Source organism: Schistocerca nitens, chromosome 6 (assembly GCF_023898315.1).
Source record: "Schistocerca nitens isolate TAMUIC-IGC-003100 chromosome 6, iqSchNite1.1, whole genome shotgun sequence".
NCBI classification, from domain to species: Eukaryota; Metazoa; Arthropoda; class Insecta; order Orthoptera; family Acrididae; genus Schistocerca; species Schistocerca nitens.
The window spans coordinates 169,017,151-169,037,340 of record NC_064619.1 but is presented as its reverse complement, the minus strand read 5'-3'; the positions used below and the strand labels follow the sequence as shown (position 1 = coordinate 169,037,340).

General features: G+C 43.4%; 1 protein-coding gene across 1 annotated transcript in view; it reads right to left on the bottom strand.

Annotated features, from left to right (window-relative positions):
- The window catches only part of LOC126263271 (tubulin beta chain-like), a 72,305-nt gene that overhangs the window by 12,367 nt on the left and 39,748 nt on the right, over positions 1 to 20,190 (bottom strand). The window contains exon 4 of the mRNA XM_049960357.1: positions 4,292 to 4,544. Within this exon, the coding sequence (XP_049816314.1) occupies positions 4,292 to 4,544 (253 nt within the window). The remainder of the gene's footprint in view (positions 1 to 4,291; positions 4,545 to 20,190) is intronic.

Here is a 20,190-nt window from a genome sequence, read left to right as displayed (position 1 = left end):
ATGATCATTAGAACAGACCAACTTATAATCTTAGACTGCATGCTTAGCCCAAGTTGTATCACCTCTAATTTTAATTGCTTATACATTAATTTATCTTTTATACTCACAAGAGAATAACTCTGTGAAAATGTGGAAATTACTTCGTAATTCCACTGTCATGTACTAATACTAGTTATTATTTTGTGCTTGAATAATGTTGTGGTCAACAAAAAAATGATGCATATTTCAGAAGAAAATTTCCTAGTGGAAGAACTCAATTATAAAGCAAACTGTGTTCTGATAGGTGTGCAGATCCTAAAATCAAACTGACATGATGTTTCAGCATTCCACCTGACTGCCATCTTCAAATATTAAGCTAAAACACTGTGACAATGCCCATAACTTGTGTATGCCAGCTGCCATCAGTGCTGCTCTTCTATTAAGAGCACATGCAGTGCCATTGTTGGTGAATGTTAGAAGAAGTGACATCGCAACAAGACAGTTGTCACAAAAATCTGCTGCCCACTGCATCATAAGCTTTGTGAAGGGATTCAAGACCATACTGGGTTCAACATCTTGCTTGATGGGAACCCATTGTCTTGTTTTATGAGATTATCTGATAATCGATCCCTCTCACCTTCCTAAGGACACTGTTTCAAAACTGAGATGTGTCAGCAACTATCTGTGAGCCTTTGCCCTTCATTTAGATGGTTCTCATCTCTGGCAGATTTATCCAGTTATTGAAGTCTTGTGTGTTGACTATGCTCTATACAGAATCTAGGCTTTCATAGCCGGATGACATTGCTGCTGGTAAAATTTTCAGGGTACAAGGCCATGGTCCATAAAACTCTTCTGTTCCTAATGTTTTGTACAGGACTGTGTTGAACATCTTCAGATCATTGTTCTTTTGTTGAGTCAGCATGACTCAATGGAGGAGCAACAGCTCTGAAGATGTAGAGCACAGTAGTGGATGATATGTTAGGAACAGAAGAGTTTTGTGGACCGAGACCTTATGTCCCAAAAGGTTTACTAGCAGCTATGTTCTACACATCCATACTGAACCACGTGATGGCTGTTTCATGAAAGTTTTGCCATAGGAACAAGGAATTTATACACACTGGCTTCCTTAGTTATAAGTGATCCTTGAGCAAGCCGGTAAACCTCTAAGCTTAGCTGGCATATGGAAAAGTGCCCTCATGTTTAACTTTTTAAAAAGCCTCTCAACTTTGACGGAAATGCCTCCAATATAAGGAACGTAAGCAACTGTGTTACAGCCACATTCTGGTAATAATCCAACCCCCAAGGCACATCAAATCTGCTTATTAGAGTGACCATTTTACTTGACCACAGATTTCTGGTGTTCAATTTCTTTTGCCAAGTCGTCAAAATCTGGAGACAGCATATGTTCTTTGTATCACAAACCTACATACACTGACCAGAATCTACACCCTATAAGTTTTAATCCACTACATCGGTGCAATGAGTTTGCATGTCCATTTTGCTGCTGGACAGCACTGACAGCTTCTGGTGCAAGTGCCATGGACGTTCTGTGGCATGGATAGGGGCAAAGGTTCTAGCATTTCAGTAGTTGCGCTTAGCATCTGAAGATGTGACCAGATGGAATGCTGAAATACATCAACATAATTTTACGATCTGGCTACAGACCTGACAGGCATACAATGGTTTGTTTGTTTATTTTTTTCTTTTTTAATGGTAAACATGTGTTTGTGGTAATACAATAGGCTAGAACTAAATTTTTAACTGACACTAGCTTGAAATTTAAGAAAGAAAATAATTTTCTGGTTAATAGGCAACTATTGTGTGATGTGTAAATTAAGTAAGAAAAAAGCTGTATTCAATGAGCAATACACAAGTTCTTAAATGGGAAAGTCTGTAATCTCAAAGGTAGTCATACAGGAAACATCACTGAAATTAGTCAAATCACTGTTCATGGTCATCATAGTTTTCGGGTTAACTCGAGATCAAACTTTTGCTTAGTCTTTCACAAAGTACACTGCGTGATCAAAAGTATCCGGAAACCTGGCTGAAAATGACTTACAAGATGGTGCCCTCCATCGGTAATGATGGAATTCAGTATGGTGTTGGCCCACCCTTAGTCTTGATGACAGCTTACACTCTCACAGGTATACATTCAATCAAGTGCTGGAAGGTTTCTTGGGGAATGGCAGCCCATTCTTCATGAAGTGCTGCACTGAGGAGAGATATTGATGTCAGTCAGTGAGGCCTGGCATGAAGACAGCGTTCCAAAACATCCCAAATGTGTTCTATAGGATTCAGGTCAGGACTCTGTGCAGGCCAGTCCATTACAGGGATGTTATTGTCATGTAACCACTCCACCACAGGCCGTGCATTATGAATGGGTACTCTATCATGTTGGAAGATGCAATCGCCATCCCCGAACTGCTCTTCAACAGTGGTAAGCAAGAAGGTGCTTGAAACATCAAAGTAGGCCTGTGCTGTGATAGTGCCATGCAAAACAACAAGGGGTGCAAGCCCCCTCCATGAAAAACATGACCATGCCATAACATCACCGCCTCCAAATTTTACTGTTGCCACTACACACGCTGGCAGATGATGTTCACCAGGCATTCACCATATCCACTCCCTGCCATGAGATTGCCACTTTGTGTACCATGATTCGTCACTCCATACAACGTTTTTTTCACTGTTCAATCGTCCAGTGTTTACGCTCACTACACTAGGTGAGGCATCGTTTGGCATTTACCAGCATGATGTGTGTCTTACGAGCAGCACCTCAACCATGAAATCCAAGTTTTCTCACATCCCGCCTATCTGTCATAGTACTTGCAGTGGATCCTGATGCAGTTTGTAATTCCTGTGTTATGGTCCAGATAGATGTCTACCTATTACACATTACGGCCCTCTTCAACTGTTGGTAGTCTGTCAGTCAACAGACGAGGTCAGCCTGTATGCTTTTGTGCTGTATGTGTCCTTTCATGTTTCCACTTCACTATCACATCAGAAACAGTGGACCTAGGGATGTTTAGGAATGCAAAAATCACACATACAGACGTATGACACAAGTAACACCCAATCACCTGACCTTGTTTGAAGTCCGTGACTTCTGCGGAGCACTCCATTCTGCTCCCTCATGATGTCTAATGACTGAGGTGGGTGCTATGGAGTACCTGGCAGTAGGTGGCAGCATAATGCAACTAATACGAAAAACATATGTTTTCGGCATTGTCCGGATACTTTTGATCACATAGTCTATATGTAGTCAGCAGAATTTGTGAAATTTCAAAATTTTAACCATCAATTGTTATGATAAATGCTTAGCAGCTGTTCACTACTGGCTAATGTTCCTGAGCCTATTATGGAAAACTGACAAAAATTTACATCAGTATTCATCAAATATTACTTTTTATATGAGTGTGTCTTTTCACAACAAGACCCCAAAATTACTTTGTTTACAAAAGGAACTTCCTTTTTTTTCACTGTTCAATCGTCCAGTGTTTACGCTCACTACACTAGGTGAGGCATCGTTTGGCATTTACCAGCATGATGTGTGTCTTACGAGCAGCACCTCAACCATGAAATCCAAGTTTTCTCACATCCCGCCTATCTGTCATAGTACTTGCAGTGGATCCTGATGCAGTTTGTAATTCCTGTGTTATGGTCCAGATAGATGTCTACCTATTACACATTACGGCCCTCTTCAACTGTTGGTAGTCTGTCAGTCAACAGACGAGGTCAGCCTGTATGCTTTTGTGCTGTATGTGTCCTTTCATGTTTCCACTTCACTATCACATCAGAAACAGTGGACCTAGGGATGTTTAGGAATGCAAAAATCACACATACAGACGTATGACACAAGTAACACCCAATCACCTGACCTTGTTTGAAGTCCGTGACTTCTGCGGAGCACTCCATTCTGCTCCCTCATGATGTCTAATGACTGAGGTGGGTGCTATGGAGTACCTGGCAGTAGGTGGCAGCATAATGCAACTAATACGAAAAACATATGTTTTCGGCATTGTCCGGATACTTTTGATCACATAGTCTATATGTAGTCAGCAGAATTTGTGAAATTTCAAAATTTTAACCATCAATTGTTATGATAAATGCTTAGCAGCTGTTCACTACTGGCTAATGTTCCTGAGCCTATTATGGAAAACTGACAAAAATTTACATCAGTATTCATCAAATATTACTTTTTATATGAGTGTGTCTTTTCACAACAAGACCCCAAAATTACTTTGTTTACAAAAGGAACTTCCTTCAGTTATATAACAAACTACTGTCTGACATAAAATGTAAGGTATCTTACCTCTTTCATGGACATGCGCCCTCTGAAGATGGCTGCCACTGTAAGATATCGTCCATGTCGAGGATCACAAGCAGTCATCATATTCTTTGCATCAAACATCTGCTGCGTGAGTTCTGGTACAGTGAGAGATCGGTATTGTTGAGACCCACGTGATGTCAATGGAGCAAAGCCAGGAATGAAGAAATGTAAGCGAGGAAATGGCACCATGTTAACAGCTAGTTTGCGAAGGTCAGCATTTAATTGCCCTGGAAACCTAGAACCAAATGGTAATTAGTTAATAGACAAACATCTAGAAGTAATTTTGCCTACACTAACTGTAAAATATATGTACCAAAATTACACTAGAATAAAATTGTAATTAGTCAGTAGACAAACATCCGAAACCAGTATAGCCTACACTATCTGTAAAATAGGTTTGAAACACTAGGATAAAATTAAATTGGTCTGAAATCCTTTATTGCCTAATATCGGAAAGGAAAAGTTGTTATTTGACATTGTCAAATTGGTAACAGGTGATCTGTTGTGTTACAATGTGTGGATAAAAAATACCAGGTCAAGATAGCTAAAATTCCTTTTACTGATTATTAGTTTCAGCTCATTGACAAGCCATCTTCAGATCAATAAAAATTATTACTTAATTCAGTGTGTATGAGCCACCAGGTATTACGCATAGCCATAAGCTGTTGAACTGAATCGCTCAAGTTTGGTGGCTGATACACACTGAATTAAGTAATAATTTTTATTGATCTGATGATGGCACACCAATGAGCTGAAATTAGTACTCGATAAAGGAATGATTTTTATCCGCACATTCAGGCTAAGGTAGATTGCAGGAAAGTGCCGAAGTGTGTACATAACAGCAAGAGCAGTTCAGCTCAACAGATTACGACAATGTGTAATGCCCAGTGGCTCATGCACACTGAAGTACATAATAATTTTCACTGATGTGAAGAAGGCTCATCAATGAGCTGAAACTAGCAGTCAATAAAGGAGTTTTGGCAATCTTGACCGACGATTTTTATCCACACATTATAAAGAAAATTTATTGTGAATGTAACAAATCATGGAAGTATAGATGTCAAATGAATTTTACGAAGCAGGATTTTGAGAATTGAAGGTGTACTATCATAAAACTTTTGGGGTGTGAAAAGAAATTTCAATTAAGTTTTTTGTTAACCAAGAATCTTTAAGAACTGGTGTCTCTTGGACAAAATGCATTGTCGCTCAGATGTAATTGCAACACAATCTTTCTTATATCTCATCTCTCAACTCAATTAAAGTGAACTCCAGATGTTAACTCGATTCAAAGAATACATAGGGTTCCATTGATAAATAATAATAGTAACAATAATAATAACAACAATAATTGGGAACTTCATCATCCGGGGTCCTAGAGGCTTCAAGGTTGCCTGTCACAAGCCAGGATAAAGAGGACTGATGGAGGAATAACATCAGGTAAAAAAAAAACCTTGGTTCAGCTGGCCCAGCTGATAGCACCATGTAAGGCCCCCCTGCCATTGTTACAGTGAAGACTTCAAAGGCAACGAATACACGAAGACGGACTTCTGGATGACAGAGGAGACAGACTTCTGGACAACAGAGCTGTTGAAAGAAGCAGCCTCTTATCCAAGGTTAAAAATGGAATGTGTTAGTGGTGGTTCTGTTCCACATGTTAGTGGTGGTTGAATCAGTAACACTCCAGTCTAACAACATGATCTTATTTTGGGAATTCAGGGATGACTCTGGATTCCATGCCATCAACAATTTGCAACTTCATATCATAAAATGTAAAGTTTTCACAATGGGTGTTCTACCTCCGGTGGCAACTCTGATGAGGAAACCACCATTACATCTTGTAGCGCATTGTGACCCAGGATTCTTGGAAGTCCGAACATTTGTGGTGGGGTGAACTATATTGATAAACCTTGTAAGTTTAAGTTCTAGAAGAGATTTCTAGTTTGGAACATCAAATTCCCTTCTGAAAATTGAGAAACAGCAGGAATTAGAATTATTTTCACAAAATAATCATACAGAAATTTTAGCAATGCAGGGAACAAGATTCTTAGATAAGAATGTAGTGGACACATAACATTACAGGATTTATAAAGGGAAACTAGTAGTAATAATAATGAAAAACATGCCAGTATTTGGATCAGCCTTTCATACAGACAAAAAAATGTAGATAGTATAACAGAATTTATGATGAAATCAGAAAGAATGTCCCTGTTGACAATAAAATGCAATGATAACAGCTATACCCTTCTAAATTGCCTTGCACCTATAAATGATGATAATAGATGAAATCTGCAGAAAGTAAATCGATTTTGGGACCTTTTGGAATCTAAAATCTCCAACATACCTAAAAACAAAGTTAAAATATTTCTCGGTGACTTCAATGTGAAAGTTGGAAACATAAAGAAAATAAGAATATTGTAGATAAATATCCAGCACACTTAAAAGAAATGCTGAAAGACTGATCAGTACATATAAAATGTTCCAGTTGAAACTGAGGTCCACACATTTTCAAAAACTACCAAGAAAATCCAAAACTTTGGCTTTCAACTGGATCCCATAGCTATATCTAAAAGGAATATCATGGAAATTATAATGTTAAAGTTGTATTGTATCTTTATTGATCCACTCAATCATTCAATATACAGATCGTACTACATGATATGGGACAAATACTAACAAAGAGATAGAGGGGCTGGCCAGTACTTACCTCAGCTCAGTACAGCCGATAGATACACAAAAAACGGAACCAAAAATTTACGTTCCTAGCTTTCGGAACAAATGTTCCTTCATCAGGGAGGAGAGAGGGGAAAGAAAGGGAAGAAGGGAAAGTGGATTCAGTTACTCATAACCCAGGTCATGAAGCAACAGGGAAAGGAAAACAGGGAGGGTAGCAAGGATGGAGGCATGGGTGTCAGAGGGAAGCCAAAGATATTTTACTGTAAGTACTGTGCCAGCTTCAAACCAAAGAGGATGCATACAGAAGTAAAGAGGTATACAGTATAAAGATAAACACAACTATGTAGGATGAAAAGATGCGTGAATGGCTAAAGAGGAAAGGGAAAGAGGAGAAGACTGAAGAGTAAATGGGAGTGAGGTAGTTTAACATAGGTTCAGTCCAGGGGGATGGCGGGATGAAAGGATGTGTTGGAGTGCAAGTTCCCATCTCCGCAGTTCAGAGAAGCCAAATGGCACATACGATGTAGCAGGTTCCTAGGTCCCTAGAATTATGCCGGAGGGCATGCTCCGCTACTGGGTATTGGACATCTCCTAGGCGGACAGTTCGTCTGTGTCCGTTCATGCGCTCAGCCAGTTTAGTTGTTGTCATACCGATGTAAAAGGCTCTGCAGTGCAGGCATGTCAGCTGATAAATGACGTGTAGTTTCACACGTGGTTCTGCCTTGAATTGTGTATGTTTTACCAGTAGCGGGGCTGGAGTAGGTGGTTGTGGGGGGATGCATGGGGCAGGTTTTGCAGCGGGGTCGGTTACAGGGGTAGGAACCGCTGGGTAGAGAAGGTAGTCTGGGAATATTGTAGGGTTTAACAAGGATGTTACAGAGGTTAGGGGGGCGACGAAAGGAAACTCTGGGTGGTGTGGGGAGAATTTTGTCAAGGGATGATCTCATTTCAGGGGTTGACTTGAGAAAGTCATATCCCTGGTGGAGTAATTTGTTGATGTATTTGAGGCCACGATAATATTGGGTGACAAGGGGGATGCTTCTGTGTGGTCTGGGGATACGAACATTGTTGTTGGATGGGGAGGAATTTATTGCTCGGGAGATCTGTTTGTGGACAAGGTCTGCAGGATAGTTGCGGGAGAGGAAAGCACTGGTCAGGTTATTGGTGTAATTGTTGAGGGATTCATCACTGGAGCAGATACGTTTGCCACGAATACCTAGACTGTAGGGAAGGTAACGTTTGATGTGGAATGGATGGCAGCTATCAAAGTGAAGGTACTGTTGTTTATTTGTGGGTTTGATATGGACAGAGGTGTGGATGTGAGCTTCAACAAGATGAAGGTCAACATCCAGGAAGGTGGCTTGGGTTTTGGAGAAGGACCAGGTGAAATTCAGATTCGAAAAGGAGTTGAGGTTATGGAGGAAATTAAGGAGTGTTTTTTCATCATGAGTCCAGACCACGAAGATGTCATCTCTGTATAAACCTATACCAGGCCAGGGGAAGCAGCTGTTGGGTCTTCAGGAAAGCCTCCTCCATGCGGCCCATGGAGAGGTTAGCATAGGACGGAGCCATCCTGGTTCCCATGGCCGTTCCCCTGATTTGTTTGTAGGTCTGGCCTTCAAAAGTGAAGTAATTATGGGTTAGGATGAAGTTGGTAAGTGTGATAAGGAACGAGGTTTTTGGAAGATCTTCGGGTGGGCGTTGGGAGAGGTAGTGCTCAAGGGCAGAGAGACCATGGGTATGTGGGATGTTTGTGTAAAGGGATGTAGCATCTATGGTGACAAGAAAGGTTTCAGGTGGGAGAGGAGTGGGAATGGATTTGAGGCGTTCTAGGAAGTGGTTTGTGTCTTTGATGTAGGATGGGAGTGTGCGGGTGATAGGTTGGAGGTGTTGGTCTACCAGAGCTGAGATACGTTCTGTTGGGGCTTTGAAGCCTGCTACAATGGGACGGCCAGGATGGTTCTCTTTGTGGATTTCGGGTAATAGGTAGAAGGTAGGAGTACGGAGCTCAGGTGGAGTGAGTAAGTCTATGGAAGCCGTTGTGAGGCCTTGTGAGGGACCTTGGATTTTTAGGATTTTCTGCAGCTCAGTCTGGATGGAGGGAATGGGATCCTGGGTAACAGCTTTGTAGGTTGAGGTGTCGGAGATTTGACGCAGTCCTTCTGCCACATACTCCACACGGTCAAGTATCACAGTTGTGGAGCCTTTATCCGCCGGGAGGATGACAATAGAGTGGTCTGTTTTCAGCTCCTTAATGGCACGGGATTCAGCTGGGGTGATGTTGGGGGTTGTCGGGATGTTCTTCAAGAAGGACTGGGAGGCAACACTGGATGTGAGGAATTTCTGAAATGTCTGCAAGGGATGGTTTTGGGGGAGGGGAAGAGGATCCCTTTGAGAAGGCGGTCGGAACTGTTCTAGACAGGGTTCAACACTGGGTCTAGTATTTGGGGGCTGTGTTTGAGTAGTGAAGTGATATTTCCAGTTGAGGTTCCGGGTGAATGAGAGGAGATCTTTAACCAGGGCAGTGTGGTTGAATTTAGTCGTGGGGCTAAAGGTTAAGCCTTTTGATAGAACAGATGTCTCTGGAGCAGAGAGGGATCTGGGTGAGAGGTTTAGAACTGAATTGGGACTGGTGATATGTGGCATTTGACTGTGGTTATAGTTGAGATTTGGTCTGTGTGGGGTATGTGCTGGGATGGGGAGATTGAGTAGGGTGGCTAGGCTAGGTTTGTTGGCTATGAGGGGGGTTTGTTGAAGGTTCTGTTGTGGTTGGTGTTTGTGAGGGATAGGGAGAGGGACCCCACTTCTTAGGTGTTGCACTAGCACTGTGGATAGTTTTTCAGGTGGTGTGTGGCATGGAACTCAAATTTGCAGCTGGCTTCTAGGATGATGTTCCTGAGTGTGTTCTCTAAGCAAGGTTTTGAGAGGTGGAGGACTTTGAAGAGAGATACCAGCTGTTGGGAGTCGTGGTTACATGAAGTAGTGTAGAGATTCAGGACAAGTTGGGTAAGGGCTAAGGATTGAAGGTTCTGGAAGTCCAGGAGAGACTGGTGGAAGGAGGAATTGCACCCAGAGATGGGAACTTTTAAGGTAAGTCCTTTAGGGGTAATTCCAAAGGTTAAGCAGGACCGGAGGAAAAGTATGTGGGATTGCAGTTTGGCTACGGTGAATCTGTTCTATCAAAAGGCTTAACCTTTAGCCCCACGCCTAAATTCAACCACACTGCCCTGGTTAAAGATCTCCTCTCATTCACCCGGAACCTCAACTAGAAATATCACTTCACTACCCAAACACAGCCCCCAAATACTAGACCCAGTGTTGAACCCTGTCTAGAACAGTTCCGACCGCCTTCTCAAAGGGATCCTCCTCCCCTCCCCCAAAACCATCCCTTGCAGACATTTCAGGAATTCCTCACATCCAGTGTTGCCTCCCAGTCCTTCTTGAAGAACATCCCGACAACCCCCAACATCACCCCAGCTGAATCCCGTGCCATTAAGGAGCTGAAAACAGACCACTCTGTTGTCATCCTCCCGGCGGATAAAAGCTCCACAACTGTGGTACTTGACAGTGTGGAGTATGTGGCAGAAGGACTGCGTCAACTCTCCGACACCTCAACCTACAAAGCTGTTACCCAGGATCCCATTCCCTCCATCCAGACTGAGCTGCAGAAAATCCTAAAAATCCAAGGTCCCTCACAAGGCCTCACAACGGCTTCCATAGACTTACTCACTCCACCTGAGCTCCGTACTCCTACCTTCTACCTATTACCCAAAATCCACAAAGAGAACCATCCTGGCCGTCCCATTGTAGCAGGCTTCAAAGCCCCAACAGAACGTATCTCAGCTCTGGTAGACCAACACCTCCAACCTATCACCTGCACACTCCCATCCTACATCAAAGACACAAACCACTTCCTAGAACGCCTCAAATCCATTCCCACTCCTCTCCCACCTGAAACCTTTCTTGTCACCATAGATGCTACATCCCTTTACACAAACATCCCACATACCCATGGTCTCTCTGCCCTTGAGCACTACCTCTCCTAACGCCCACCCGAAGATCTTCCAAAAACCTCGTTCCTTATCACACTTACCAACTTCATCCTAACCCATAATTACTTCACTTTTGAAGGCCAGACCTACAAACAAATCAGGGGAACGGCCATGGGAACCAGGATGGCTCCGTCCTATGCTAACCTCTCCATGGGCCGCATGGAGGAGGCTTTCCTGAAGACCCAACAGCTGCTTCCCCTGGCCTGGTATAGGTTTATACACTCCAGGAAATGGAAAAAAGAACACATTGACACTGGTGTGTCAGACCCACCATACTTGCTCCGGACACTGCGAGAGGGCTGTACAAGCAATGATCACACGCACGGCACAGCGGACACACCAGGAACCGCGGTGTTGGCCGTCGAATGGCGCTAGCTGCGCACCATTTGTGCACCACCGCCGTCAGTGTCAGCCAGTTTGCCGTGGCATACGGAGCTCCATCGCAGTCTTTAACACTGGTAGCATGCCGCGACAGCGTGGACGTGAACCGTATGTGCAGTTGACGGACTTTGAGCGAGGGCGTATAGTGGGCATGCGGGAGGCCGGGTGGACGTACCGCCGAATTGCTCAACACGTGGGGCGTGAGGTCTCCACAGTACATCGATGTTGTCGCCAGTGGTCGGCGGAAGGTGCACGTGCCCGTCGACCTGGGACCGGACCGCAGCGACGCACGGATGCACGCCAAGACCGTAGGATCCTACACAGTGCCCTAGGGGACCGCACCGCCACTTCCCAGCAAATTAGGGACACTGTTGCTCCTGGGGTATCGGCGAGGACCATTCGCAACCGTCTCCATGAAGCTGGGCTACGGTCCCGCACACCGTTAGGCCGTCTTCCGCTCACGCCCCAACATCGTGCAGCCCGCCTCCAGTGGTGTCGCGACAGGCGTGAATGGAGGGACGAATGGAGACGTGTCGTCTTCAGTGATGAGAGTCGCTTCTGCCTTGGTGCCAATGATGGTCGTATGCGTGTTTGGCGCCGTGCAGGTGAGCGCCACAATCAGGACTGCATACGACCGAGGCACACAGGGCCAACACCCGGCATCATGGTGTGGGGAGCGATCTCCTACACTGGCCGTACACCACTGGTGATCGTCGAGGGGACACTGAATAGTGCACGGTACATCCAAACCGTCATCGAACCCATCATTCTACCATTCCTAGACCGGCAAGGGAACTTGCTGTTCCAACAGGACAATGCGCGTCCGCATGTATCCCGTGCCACCCTACGTGCTCTAGAAGGTGTAAGTCAACTACCCTGGCCAGCAAGATCTCCGGATCTGTCCCCCATTGAGCATGTTTGGGACTGGATGAAGTGTCGTCTCACGCAGTCTGCACGTCCAGCACGAACGCTGGTCCAACTGAGGCGCCAGGTGGAAATGGCATGGCAAGCCGTTCCACAGGACTACATCCAGCATCTCTACGATCGTCTCCATGGGAGAATAGCAGCCTGCATTGCTGCGAAAGGTGGATATACACTGTACTAGTGCCAACATTGTGCATGCTCTGTTGCCTGTGTCTATGTGCCTGTGGTTCTGTCAGTGTGATCATGTGATGTATCAGACCCCAGGAATGTGTCAATAAAGTTTCCCCTTCCTGGGAAAATGAATTCACGGTGTTCTTATTTCAATTTCCAGGAGTCTAGATGTCATCTTTGTGGTCTGGACACATGGTGAAGAAACACTCCTTAATTTCCTCCATAACCTCAACTCCTTTTCGAATCTGAATTTCACCTGGTCCTTCTCCAAAACCCAAGCCACCTTCCTGGATGTTGACCTTCATCTTGTTGAAGCTCACATCCACACCTCTGTCCATATCAAACCCACAAACAAACAACAGTACCTTCACTTTGATAGCTGCCATCCATTCCACATCAAACGTTACCTTCCCTACAGTCTAGGTATTCGTGGCAAACGTATCTGCTCCAGTGATGAATCCCTCAACAATTACACCAATAACCTGACCAGTGCTTTCCTCTCCCGCAACTATCCTGCAGACCTTGTCCACAAACAGATCTCCCAAGCAATACATTCCTCCCCGTCCAACAACAATGTTCGTACCCCCAGACCACACAGAAGCATCCCCCTTGTCACCCAATATTATCGTGGCCTCGAATACATCAACAAATTACTCCACCAGGGATATGACTTTCGCAAGTCAACCCCTGAAATGAGATCATCCCTTGACAAAATTCTCCCCACACCACCCAGAGTTTCCTTTTGTCGCCCCCCTAACCTCCGTAACATCCTTGTTAAACCCTACAATATTCCCAGACTACCTTCTCTACCCAGCGGTTCCTACCCCTGTAACCGACCCCACTGCAAAACCTGCCCCATGCATCCCCCCACAACCACCTACTCCAGCCCCACTACTGGTAAAACATACACAATTCAAGGCAGGGCCACGTGTGAAACTACACATGTCATTTATCAGCTGACATGCCTGCACTGCAGAGCCTTTTACATCGGTATGACAACAACTAAACTGGCTGAGCGCATGAACGGACACAGACGAACTGTCCGCCTAGGAGATGTCCAATACCCAGTAGCGGAGCATGCCCTCCGGCATAATTCTAGGGACCTAGGAACCTGCTACACTGTATGTGCCATTTGGCTTCTCCCACCCAACACCTGTCCCTCTGAACTGGGGAGATGGGAACTTGCACTCCAACACATCCTTTCATCCTGCCATCCCCCTGGACTGAACCTACATTAAACAACCTCACTCCCATTTACTCTTCAGTTTTCTCCTCTTTCCCTTTCCTCTTTAGCCATTCACGCATCTTTTCATCCTACATAGTTGTGTTTATCTTTATACTGTATACCTCTTTACTTCTGTATGCATCCTCTTTGGTTTGAAGCTGGCACAGTACTTACAGTAGAGTATCTTTGGCTTCCCTCTGACACCCATGCCTCCATCCTTGCTACCCTCCCTGTTTTCCTTTCCCTGTTGCTTCATGACCTGGGTTATGAGTAACTGAATCCACTTTCCCTTCTTCCCTTTCTTTCCCCTCTCTCCTCCCTGATGAAGGAACATTTGTTCCGAAAGCTAGGAACGTAAAGTTTTGGTTCTGTTTCTTTGTGTATCTATCGGCTGTACTGAGCTGAGGTAAGTACTGGCCAGCCCCGCTATCTCTTTGTTAGTATTTGTTTCACATCTTTGTATGAGATTTTCCACTAATCATTATGATATGGGACAAGTCAGATGTTACACACATACACACACACACACACACACACACACACTATATATATATATATATATATATATATATATATATATATATATATATATATATATATATATACAAAAAGATGATGTGACTTACCGAACGAAAGCGCTGGCAGGTCGATAGACACACAAACATACACCAACACACACACAAAATTCAAGCTTTCGCAACAAACTGTTGCCTCATCAGGAAAGAGGGAAGGAGAGCGAAAGACAAAAGATGTGGGTTTCAAGGGAGAGGGTAAGGAGTCATTCCAATCCCGGGAGCGGAAAGACTTACCTTAGGGGGAAAAAAGGACAGGTATACACTCGCACACACACACATATCCATCCACACATATACAGACACAAGCATTTTTCTTTTGTTTCCTTCACTGCTTGCTCAATATACAGATTGAATAACATCGGAGATAGGCTACAACCCTGTCTCACTCCCTTCCCAACCACTGCTTCCCTTTCATGCCCCTCGACTCTTATAACTGCCATCTGGTTTCTGTACAAATTGTAAATAGCCTTTTGCTCCCTGTATTTAACCACTGCCACCTTCAGAATTAGAACGAGAGTATTCCATTCAACATTGTCAAAAGCTTTCTCTAAGTCTACAAATGCTAGAAATGTAGGTTTGCCTTTCCTTAATCTAGCTTCTAAGATAAGTTGTAGGGTCAGTATTGCCTCACGTGTTCCAGTATTTCTACGGAATCCAAACTGATCATCCCCAAGGTCGGCTTCTACCAGTTTTTCCATTCGTCTGTAAAGAATTCGTGTTAGTATTTTGCAGCAGTGACTTATTAAACTGATTGTTCGGTAATTTTCACATCTGTGAGCACCTGTTTTCTTTGGGATTGGAATTATTATATTCTTCTTGAAGTCTGAGGGTATTTCGCCTGTCTCATACATCTTGCTCACCAGAGGGTAGAGTTTTGTCAGGACTGGCTCTCCCAATGCTATTAGTAGTTCTAATGGAATGTTGTCTACTCCCGGGGCCTTGTTTCGTCTCAGGTCTTTCATTGCTCTGTCAAACTCTTCACACAGTAGCGTATCTCCCATTTCATCTTCATCTACATCCTCTTCCATTTCCATAATATTGTCCTCAAGTACATCACCCTTGTATAGACCCTCTATATACTCCTTCCACCTTTCTGCTTTCCCTTCTTTGCTTAGAACAGGGTTTCCATCTGAACTCTTGATATTCATACAAGTGGTTCTCTTTTCTCCAAGGGTCTCTTTAATTTTCCTGTAGGCAGTATCTATCTTACCCCTAGTGAGATAAGCCTCTACATCCTTACATTTGTCCTCTAGCCATCCCTGCTTAGCCATTTTGCACTTCCTGTCGATCTCATTTTTGAGACGTCTGTATTCCTTTTTGCCTGCTTCATTTACTGCATTTTTATATTTTCTCCTTTTATCAATTAAATTCAATATTTCTTCTGTTACCCAAGGATTTCTACAGCTCTCATCTTTTTACATACTAGATCCTCTGTTGCCTTCACTACTTCATCTCTCAAAGCTACCCATTCTTCTTCTACTGTATCTCTTTCCCCCATTCCTGTCAATTGTTCCCTTATGCTCTCCCTGAAACTCTCTACAACCTCTGGTTCTTTCAGTTTATCCAGGTCCCATCTCCTTAAATTTCCACCTTTTTGCAGTTTCTTCAGTTTTAATCTACAGTTCATAACCAACAGATTGTGGTCAGAGTCCACATCTGCCCCTGGAAATGTCTTACAGTTTAAGACCTGGTCCCTAAATCTCTGTCTTACCATTATATAATCTATCTGAAATCTTCCAGTGTCTCCAGGCATCTTCCATGTATACAACCTTCTTTCATTAATCTAAAACCAAGTATTAGCTATGATTAAGTTATGCTCTGTGCAAAATTCTACCAGGCAGCTTCCTGTTTCATTCCTTACCCCCAGTCCATATTCACCTACTACTTTTCCTTCTCTTCCTTTCCCTACTATTGAATTCCAGTCCCCTATGACTATTAAATTTTCATCTCCCTCAACTATCTGAATAATTTCCTTTGTCGCATCATACATTTCTTCAATCTCTCCATCATCTGTGGAGGTTGTTGGCATATAAACTTGTACTACTGTAGTAGGCGTGGGCTTCGTGTCTATCTTGGTCACAATAATGCGTTCACTATGCTGTTTGTAGTAGCTTACTCACACTCCTATTTTTTTATTCATTATTAAACCTACTCATTCATTACCCTTATTTGATTTTGTATTTATAACCCTGTATTCATCTGACCAGAAGTCTTGTTCCTCCTGCCACCAAACTTCACTAATTCCCTCTATATCTAACTTTAACGTATCCATTTCCCTTTTTAAACTTTCCAACCTACCTGCCCTATTAAGGGATCTGACATTCCACACTCCGATCCATAGAACACCAGTTTTCTTTCTCCTGGTAACATTTTCCTGAGTAGTCCCCATCTGGAGATCTGAATGGGGGACTATTTTACCTGTGGAAGGTTTTACCCAATAGGATGCCATCATCATTTAACCACACAGTAGAGCTGCATGCCCTCGGGAAACTTATGACTGTAGTTTCCCCTTGCTTTCAGCCGTTCGCAATACCAGCATGTAGCAAGGCTGTTTTGGTTAATGTTACAAGGCCACATCAGTCAATCATCCCGTTCCTTCAAAAACATTGCCACAAACAAGAAGGAATCTCACGTGTACAAGCAACAAAAACAGCGCATAACATTAATGGCATGTAGTAACACTAATGGGAGTCAATCTGCTGCACAAGGTGATTGGGAAATCCCAAAGTTTTCAACACAGTGATATAAATCACTACCAGTGCAATACTGGGCTCAGAAGAAAGTGGAGATGGGCAGAGAAATATTTTCTCGGTGGTTCCACGAAACATTTGTACCAGCAGTTGGAAACATTTGTACCAGCAGGTGGAAGAAAGCCGAAGAAAAAGCTTCCACTGAAAGCTATCCTTGTTATTGACAAGGCTCCCAGTCGTCCTTATGGTGTGACTCTGCAGCCTGGTGGTACTCAGGCACTGTTTTCTCCATCCACTGTGACAGACCTGATTCAGTCCATGGATCAGGGAATTTTTGAATCAATTACATGTCATTACTGTCATGCTCTTCTTGGCTCCTTGCTGAACAAATGTGAAGACAGCTACAGAGACAATACTGAAGACACGGAAAGTCAACATGTGATACTGTTCCCAAGCAGCTGAAGCATGTGGTAAAGTGGAGAGCACTACCATAATGAAGAGTTGGAGAAAAGTGTGGTCAGCCATTGATGCAGTTGGATCTAGTATGAATTGGATCCAGTACTGAGCAACAGCGATGAGCCAGTCAATTTGGAATCATCAATTGCAGTTACTACTTTGTACACAGACATGTTCCACAAGCTTACAGGAGGAGGAGAATTTGATGTTGTAAGTGGCTGAATGAGGAAAACTGCTAGGCTGAAAAAACTTTAACAGGTGAAGAAATAATCAAAAACATGTAGGAAAGTATTGATGAAATTGATGAAGAAGATGACATGGGACAAGAGAGCATGAAGATTTCTCACACTGCTGGTGCTGAAGCTGGAGTACATTATGCAACAACTATATCCATGCAGTAATGATGTAATGTTCGTAAAGTGGTTGTGTGACAAAGCATGTCATCATTGCATGTCATCATTGCAAGAATTAAAAATTTGGGACATGTTTCATAATGAGTGATACTACTGTATAATTATGTGCACACTCAAGGGCAAAGTTTTCTTTGTAAATGAATATATCTAGATTTAGTAAAGTCTATGCCCTATGTATTTAAAATAAATTTCACACACACTCAATAATGCAGCACTTCTGCTAATACAGCACCTATACAGAGTGTTACAAAAAGGTACAGAGTATGAAAGAGTATGAGAATTTAATCATAAAGGAAGACTGAAATGCAGCTGTTGGTGAGGGTACGGAACAGAAAATAATGGACGTTTGATTCTAGTAACTACAATGAGTGGAGAGAAATATTAGTAGAATTACGTGCTATGCAGAAATGAGTCATTGACAAGATACACAATTGATCAGCTGGAACATTATGACCACCTACCTAATAGCTAATATATCCACATTTGGCATAGATAACAGCAATAATAGTAGCAATGCATCATGGCATGGAAGCAATGAGGCTCTGGTAGGTTGCTGGAGGGAATTGGCATCACATCTGCACACACAAGTCACCTGCTTCCCATAAATTCTGGGGAGGGAGGTGATAAGCTCTGGCGTCACATTCAATCGCATCCCAGATGAGTTCGATTGGGTTCAGATCTGGTGAGTTGGGGGGGGGGGCGGGGGGGGGGGGCAGTACATCAGTTGGAACTCACCACTGTGTTCCTTGAACCACTCCATCACACTCCTGGCCTTGTGACATGGTGCATTATGTTGTTGAAAAATGCCACTGCCTTTGGGAAACTTGATCATCATGAAGGGGCGTATATAGTCTGCAACCAATGTACGAGTCTCCTTGGCCATCATTGTGTCTAACATAAGCTCCACTGGACCCGTGGATGCCAACGTGAAATGTTCCCCAGTGAATAATGAAGTCGCCGCCAGCTTGTCTTCATTGAGCAGTACATATGTCAAGGAGCTATTCCCCAGAAAATGATGGATTCGCATTCTCTCATCGGCATGATGAAGTATCAGGATTGATTCATCAGACCATGCAACGCTCTGCCACTACACCAACATCCAGTGGTCACACGCCTATTTCAGTTGTAGTTACCAATGTCGTGATGTTAACATGGGCCCATGCACGGGCCCAAAGTTAGGAGTGTTTGGTGCAATTAAAGTCTGATGTTAGTCCCACATCAGTTTGCCACCTGTACTGCTTCACCAGTCTGTCCAGCCTTTGATGTCCGACATATTTAATGAGCGGTGATGTCTGGACATGGTTTCACCACATGCTGAAGACCTCATCATGGTACTCCTCAAAGACCCGACAAGTCAGGCAGTTTCTGAAGTGCTGTTACCGAGCCTCCAGGCCGTAACAATCTACCCTCGGTCAGACTCAGATCATGCGCCTTCCCCATTTACACAGGGACAGCACGATCACTGATACTTCATGCACCATGCATGTGTCTGACTAGCAGACATTCCTTGCCAGGTGATGCTCCTATCGCCTGGACAGGTTTATATTGGTAGTAGCTCAGTGGTCATAATGTTCTGGCTGCCCAGTGTACTCGGTGAGTAGGAAACACTGTATACATGGAATATACAACAGGAACAAATAAGACAGCAGATTTACTATATTTTGATAAAACAAAGATTCATTAATCAAATTAAGAACATCTAGAATGATAGCAACCATAATCCAGTATTAATAAACTGCCAGTTGAAATTTAAGAAGCGGCTTCAACTGAAATGCCAGAACCCAAACAAATTAAATGGGCTGGAAGAAAATGCGGCAAAAGAAATAATGACACTTGGGGAGTTACTGGTGTGGAAAACTTGTGAAATGGCGTTAAAAAAGATTAATAAAGACAGCAGAAAAGAGTTACAATTGAAACAGTAGGAAATGGATAACAGAAATGACAAAAATGTAAAAATGTTTTTAGAGGCAAGTAAGTTGTAGGGATTATCCCACATTGATGACACTGATGCGATCTAAATGTGCAACCCTTATGTGAAATTAAGGAAACTTGTATTTGAGCAAGTCAAGTAAATTGCCTGCTCAAATACAAATTTCCTTGACTTTGCACGAAGGTGATACATGAGAAGACAAACTACGAGTCACTGAATGGATTTTTTTATTCCTACAACAACCCCATTATTACAAGGACGCCAACAGCAACTTACAGTGCTGCCAACCATTAAGCTCTCCATCATGGTGACAGGCAGCCCAGGTGAACACATACGGAGGAACATGACACTCTTGCCAAATGTAAACGAGAGCTGTCTCACAGGAATCATA